Source organism: Lonchura striata, chromosome 5, assembly GCF_050655825.1.
Source record: "Lonchura striata isolate lonStrDom1 chromosome 5, ASM5065582v1, whole genome shotgun sequence".
In the NCBI taxonomy this organism is placed as follows: domain Eukaryota; kingdom Metazoa; phylum Chordata; class Aves; order Passeriformes; family Estrildidae; genus Lonchura; species Lonchura striata.
Window position 1 is genome coordinate 7,537,141 of NC_140707.1, and position 7,261 is coordinate 7,544,401.

At 52.5% G+C, this 7,261-nt stretch overlaps 1 protein-coding gene across 1 annotated transcript; it reads right to left on the bottom strand.

The window, feature by feature from the left end:
- Positions 1–1,408: 1,408 nt before the first annotated feature.
- On the bottom strand, positions 1,409–2,947 carry LOC146767211 (uncharacterized). The gene has a single exon (XM_085581205.1). The coding sequence runs from the start codon at positions 2,750–2,752 to the stop codon at positions 2,096–2,098; it is 657 nt and encodes a 218-aa protein (XP_085437331.1). The 5' UTR covers positions 2,753–2,947; the 3' UTR covers positions 1,409–2,095.
- Positions 2,948–7,261: the final 4,314 nt, after the last annotated feature.

The following is a 7,261-nucleotide window of genomic DNA, read 5'->3' on the forward strand; positions in this document are numbered from 1 at the left end:
TGGGGATTTTTTCAGTGCTCTCAAGCCCTTGTTGGTCACAGGGTGAAGGAGCCCTGGCCCAGGCTCTGGCCCTGGGGGACACGGGGACGTTGCCGGGGGGTCCCTGTCCCCCTGTCCCACCCCCCATGGCTCCAGCCCCCGTCCCCGTCTCAGGCTCTGGGATCGATCTCATGGAACATCCTCTGGGGGAGGCTGCGGCGCCAGGGGCAGGGGGACTTGGGGGGACAGGGGACCCCGCTGTGCACGAGCAGCGTTGGACTTCTCTAGGGGAACTGGGAGGGGGCTGGGGCAGACTGACCTCCCCGGTGACCTCACACAGCCTCTCAGATGTCACATAGCCATCTCTGTAATGTCACACAGCCCAGTCTGTAATGTCATACAGGCCCTGTGATGCTGGGCAGTTCCGGCGCCATCCCAGCAGTGGCCTCTCCTTCCTGCCTCGTCCCTCAGCCGGTGCCACTCTTGGGGCTCTGGGCCTTGGCTTCTTCTTCTCCCTGGGCATCCCCTGCTGCCCGCCCAGGGTTTCCCGAGGAGCTGCTGCCCCTGAGCCAGACGCTCTGCTCTGCTGCCCTGGGTACCCCAGGGCTCCCAAAGCACCCCACGGCCAGGCTGGGCCCAGAGTGTCACAATGTCCCCTTGGATCCATCAGGCCCCGCAGTGTCACAATGCTCCCTGCGCTCTCTGAGGCCCCACATCACCCCGCCCAGGCCATTGCCGTGGTTCCTGTCCCTCCCAATATGATCCCAGTGATTCCCGGTCTCTCTCAGTATATCCCACTTGATCCCAGCATGCTCCCAGTCACTCCCACTTCCTCCCAGTTGCTTCCAGCATAATTCCAGTTGCCCAGAACCACTTCTAGCCACCCTCAGTGCAGTACCAGTTGCTCCAAGTACATCCGAGTTGCACCGACCATCGTCCAAACTGCCCTCAGAATGTTCCTGGTCACTCCCAGTATGATCCCAGTCCCCCTCAGTGTCATCCTAGTTCCACGCAGTATGTTCCCAGTTGCACCTAGTCACCCCTAGTACAGTCCCGCTCACTGCCAGTATGACCTCAGTGGCCCCCAATATAGACACAGTCACTCGCAGTTGCCCTCACTTGCCCCCAAAATGGTCCCAGCTGTTCCCAGTGTTGTCCCCTCCAGTATGGTGCCAGACACTTCCAGTATATTCCAATTGCCCCCAGCATGCTCCATCCCAGTCACCCCAGAGTTCCCAGTATGGTTCCAGTTGCCCCCAGGATGACCTCACTCATTCCCAGTATATCCCAGTTACCTCCAGCAGGCCCCCAAGCCCCCTCCCAGCACCACAAATGGCCCTGAGAGCCACAACAGCCTTTCTCAGTCCAACCAGGAGTCCCTAAAACCCCTCCCAGCCCTCCATGGAGCTGAGCGGGAAAGGTTGGTGGACAGGAACATCCCCAGCAAGGGTCAGCTAGGAAACTTCAGCAGCAATTTGGGCATTTTGTGGGGAACACTTGGACTGGGCAGACGCAGGCCAGGGACTGGGACAGACAGCCGGAATTCCTGGAGAACAGATGAGGTCAGATGGACTCGTTCTGCTGGAAGAACTACAAGAACATGGCCATGTCCCTTGGCTTGGATGGTCCCAAAAGAACCAAATCCTCCCCTTAACCTCAAATTCACATTCAAATCCCAGTAAAATGATTCAGCTTTAGATCTCTTTACTTGATTTCTTTATTTTTACCCCAATTCTAGGTGTTTTGATGGGATAAACAAGGAGATTATTCAGGTGGGAAAAGATCTCCATGATCATCCATTATTGCTTGATGCCACCAGAAGAAAAAGTGACACAGCAGGTAAGAATTTCTTGGGCTTTAAAGTCAAAGAAACAGCTCTTCCCAATTAATTTTCAATGTTGATCAGAGTCCCGATGGATTTTCCTGGTCTGTGTTCATCCAGGTGTCTATGGGCATCCAGGAGGATTTGAAGACCACTTTCCAGGTGTCTTATCATCAGAGATCACAAGGAATGTGGGTCACCAGGGCTCTGACCAACATTGGTCTTCTAAAGGGGGATGGAGTTGGAGCAGCGCACGAAGCTCTTCCTGCAGTCGGGGCAGTCACAGGGCTTCCCTTACCTGTGCCTAAGTTGGTGTCGAGTCAAGTGAAAGCTCCTGGAGAAGCTCTTCCCACACAGGGGACACTCACAGGGCCTCTGCCTGGTGTGGATGTGCCGGTGCCGGACAAGGTGGGAGTTTTGCTTGAAGCCCCTCCTGCAGTCAGGGCAGCGGAAGGGCCTCTCCCCGTTGTGAATCCGCTGGTGCTTGCAGAGAGCAGAGCTCCACCTAAACCTCTTCTGACACTTGGGACACTCATAGGGCCTCTCCCCAGTGTGGATGCATTGGTGGATGATGAGTTCTGAGCTCCAGCCGAAGCCCTTCCCACACTCCCCACACTTGTAGGCCCATTCCCCAGTGTGGATCATCTGGTGGCGGATCAGGTGGGATTTCCGCCTGAAGCTCTTCCCACACTCCGAGCACTTGTACGGCTTCTCCCCATCATGAAGCTGCTCATGGACCACCAGCTCTGAGCTCTGGCTGAAGCTCTGCCCACCTTCCTGACACTGGGTGTGTCTTTCCTCCTCAGATGACCTTGGGCTGGTTTTGCAGCCCCTCCTCCTGCGGGATCTCTGGGGCTTTTCCTCCCCGTTGGGTTCCTGTGCTGTGGAGCCAGTCAAAATGGCCTCTTCCATGAGGTTCTGCTGCGGGGATTTGTCCTTCCTGGTCTCCATCTGCAGCTCCTGCTCTGGGGGAGGAAGGACAAGGAGAGGATGGGATTTGCCAGAGGGAAGGGCAGGGAGATCCCCCGAGTGCGTCCCCAGCAGGAGGACACCGGTAGCGGGGCTGTCCTGCAGCCGGGGGCCAGGCTGGGCTGGGAGATGGAGCAGGAGAGAGGGAGAAAGGGGCACTGACTTCCTCCTCACCTGCCTGGGTATCCCAGGGCATCTTCCTCTTCCTCGCAGCCTCCTCCTCCATCTGGAAGATATTTGGAGATGGGAAATCCTGTTTTGAAAGGAAAACAAGGGATGAGCACAGTGAGTTTTGTACTGGTTTCAAAGCAAACCTGGGAGAGAGTCTAAGCCAGAAGGACAATTTAATAGGAAAATTAAGATCAAAGCTATGATACAGAAAGACTGGTTTAAACTCACAGAGTCAGGATATAACCTGACACCCTGATAATCAGGGTGGTGTTAGCAGGCTGATGAAATGGTGGCTGCAGTCCGGCTGGAGTGATGAACGTGATTCTGTCAAAGCTGTGATCCTGTAGAAGGGTCTGGTCTTCCTCTGAAGGTCCAGTGGTGCTTATGGAGCTCTTGTCCTCTGGGAATGCAGCAGGCAAGGTGATCGTGGTGTTGCAAGGGTGAGATTATATCCAGGCAGGAATGCTTGGTTCCTCCCCCTGGGCGGAGCATCCCACAATGGGATGATGTAATTTTATCAGTCCTGCAGTGACACTCAATGGCCCATTAACAGAAGATGGCCCTGGAGGGCGTTATCAGGGCTGAGCCATGGAAGAGATAAAGAACACTGCCCCACCTGTTGATAACAGTTTTTGGAGATGGGGACTGAAAACACTTTTGGTTACATCTGACACTGTAACCTGAAACAGTGAGGCAATCCCTGCTCGGGGTGGGGGGTGAACACCACCCCCCTTACCCAAACTGGCTCAGGTGTAAAACCCCCACCCTGGGAAGGCCACGCACACAGGGGACAATGTCACACTTGCCCTGCTTCAGGGGAGATCTCTGTCCCTGTCAGTCCCTTGCTCTCTCCCCTTTTCTCTTTCTTTCCATCTCTCTCTCTACCTCACATTTACTGTCAATAAAATCCACTTTGGATTTGGTCTCCTTAGCAGCTTAATTGCGGCAGAGGCATCTCTCCAACAATTTTGTTAACCAGATTGTGACATTATTTTTGCACAGTGAGTTCAGGGCACTGTTGTCTGACCCCAAGTGTGTTTGACAGCAGCGTGGTTCCCTCCTCTGAGAAGGTTTTGCCTCTTTCTGGAGGATCTCTTGGAAACTTGGATGCAGCTTCCTCTGAGCAACTTATGGAAGAACTTATGAGGAAAATGGCTGTTGTAGGTGGCCAGTGTAAAGATAATATTTTCTTGTCCTTCCCTGCAAAGTTTGTTAAAATCACTGAAAGAAAGGTAACAAATGATACCAGCAAGACTGACAAGCCCTACAAGAAGCCCAGCTCTAACTAAATTCCTGAATAACTCCCAAATTCACAGATTTGGAGGTTTTGTCCAAATATGAGAATCAATATCTTTTTCCTCCCTGTCACCTTTGTCATAGCTACACAGCGCAGTCCCTTCCTTTTAATAATCTGTATTGGGCCAAATTTTCACTTTTCTTTTATTTGAACCTGCCAGCGGCTGAGCTGGAGCTGCATGGGAACTGATGAAACTTGGAATTGCCACAGAATCGCTTCTATTGTCAGTTTATTAATGTTTGGGATTTGTTTGCATTTTCATCACAAGTGACTTGTGGGAAAATGAAATATTCATCAAAGTACTTTATGCAGAGTTATGTTTGATTTCTGCAAGTTTATTTTGTCTGGTTCCCAGGGGATATTCAAGGGGTCTCTGTCCCCTCACCCTGGGGGATTCTCAGGGGGTCTTCATCCCTCTGACCTCAGGGAAAGTTTGTGCAGGGCTGGGGACCAGTGGCTCTGTGTCCCTCTCACCGCTGAGGGTGCTCGGGGCTGGGGGGGCTCTCCGACCTTCTCATCCTTGGGGAGGCTGGGGGGTCTCTGTCCCTCTCAGCCCTGGTGTGACCCCACCCAAACATCATTGGGGTCAGAGGGACAGAGACACCCCCAAACCCCCAGAAGGGCTGAACCTGGGATTTGGTTTGGGGCTGAGGATTTAGGAAAGGGCTGGAATTGGGTCTGGGGTTGGAGTTGGGGCTGAGATTTGGATTAGAGCTGGGATTGGGGTTAAGGCAAAACATGGGATTGGCTTTAGGGCTGAGGCTGGGATTGGGTCTGGGCCTAGATAAGTTTGGCACTGGGCTGAGATTAAATACGGAACTCTGAGTGTGTCTAACCGTGGAGTGAGATTGAGACCAGGATCAGGGTCAGGGTTGGGACTGAGCACACACAGAGTGGGACAGGGGGGATGTCACTGCAGGATGTCCCTGGCATCGTCCCAGCCCTCCTCAGGCACCTCCAAACATGGGGGGCAGCTGGGTGCTCCAAGATCCAGGTGCTCCCATGCAGCCCCCCAATACCAGGTGGACATTCCCTGAGGGCTGCCCTGAATGTGATCCTTGAGGCTCTGGGATCAGCCCTCACATCCCTGTGGGAGCAGCTGCAAACATGATGAGAGATTTTTCCCCTCCTCTTTCTTGTGGAAGGGTGAAGCCCAGCTGTCCTTTTCTGCTGCTGCCTCCTTCTCTCCTCAGCTGAGGATGTCAAACTCCCCAGGAGTAGGAAAATCCCCATTCCCTGTTTCCTTGTGGCTGCAGCCTGGAGCATCCGCTCAGAATGAAGAACTTTCTGACAGCCCTGCTGAATGACACCAGGAGGAGGTTGGTGAAAAAGTGAGGAAATTGTGTTTTGATTGGAAATACAAGATACAAAATTATTTATTTTCATCCCATTCATTTTCAGTCCATGGCATTTCTGTTTTCAGAGTGCTACCTTCTCAGCTGATTGTGTTTGTGTCCTTCTTTCTCTCCTGCCTTCCTTCACCTGCTCTGTTTCTCTCTCAGTGTCTCCCTTGACCCAGGGCAGCTCTTACAAAAGACCCTGCACTGATTTCATTCCCAATCCATGAGCTACAACAACCATGGGTGAAGTTATGAAGGCTGGCAGTGAAATGTCACTGTAAGATCTTGCTCCACTTGGCTTTTGGGTCCTTGTTAAGAACTTTTCCTTCAAGGGCAGGAACATCTTTTCCTGGCTGGGAACTGGAATAGCAGCCCCTGGGAGTGTGTGCCATGGATCCCAGAGGGGCATTCCTGAGGCTCTCAGGGTGCTGCTCCTGCTGTGCCTCCCAAGGAGCTGTGCAGGGCAGGGGACAAGGTGCAGCAGCTGTGTGAGCTCCCAAAGCACACAGCAAAGGTGGATTTGCTGGGCATTTTCTGGCACATTCACAGCTGGAAGCAGAGGGAAGAAGGAAAGGGAAGCAAGTCCCTGACAGAATCCCGGAACTATTGGGGTAGGAAGGGACCCTGCCTGCAGGTCCCAATCCCGTGAGGGAGTGTCAAGATCCGTTTGGAGGAGCAGGGTGTCATGATGTTTCATTTACTAATCCCCAAAATGCAAAAAGGCAAACAGCAGGGGACCATCACTTTAATCACAACAAATGCACCTTTATTATAGAGTGCCAACAGCAAATGCAATGGAGGGGACAGAAAGGAAATAAAGGATAGAAAGAAAAGGAGGGGAAAGGGGATTATAGGTTCCAAGGCAGACAAAATACTCTCTGGTCCAGACAATGACAATCTATTTTCTTGTGTCAGGGAGAATCTCAAAATCTTGGTAATCTCAGGGGTCTTTCATGGTCCTCTGTCTAAGTGGGGGAAACAGGCAAAAGAAAATGAAAGTCTATTGAAGTAATTGAGGGGGAACAGGTAGAATGAAGAATAAGTCCATTGAAGCCACCGAGGAGGAACAGGTCATGTTTTCAGCTGTGAAAGAGAGACATTGTCTTCTTAGTCCATCAACCACACCTGGGAAACATCTCACATTGATCAGGCCAGCCCTCCTCCCTGTGGTGGGGGTCTCAGTCTCAGTCCTTGGGAGGGGCTTCGATCTCTGTCTGTCACAGTGGTCACAAGAGAGATGAGGGGTCTTCCATGAGAGATCACCAGAGTTACCCCAAAGTTCATTTGGCCAAGAGGTGGGAAAATCCATGGGTTGAGCAGGTATCATGAAGCCGGTGTGAGCACGTAGAACAAGCCACTCCTTGCCAGGTCCTTGCCAGGCCCTGCTCGAAGCAGTGGTCTGTGGTGGTACAGCAAATACACCTGCAAAAATCACCTCTCCAAGCCGGAACTCCAATCAGGGTCTCCAGGATCTCAGTCTCTGCCATTGCAGCAAACATGAGGCAAAAATGAGGGGAACTTGGGACCGTCTCTTACACAGGGTGCTGATGTCCTTTGAAGGGGAACGATCCCCACATGCGTCCAGCGCTGCAATAAATATACCATCTCTGCAACTCCTTACAGGATTTGTGGGGATTGATTTTCTATCTGCGTTTCAGCAGCAGAGCTAGCAGACTAAACAGC

Bases quoted from the DNA above. Each gene is read 5' to 3' on its own strand.
- LOC146767211 (XM_085581205.1), bottom strand. From the start codon at position 2,752: ATGGAGACCAGGAAGGACAAATCCCCGCAGCAGAACCTCATGGAAGAG.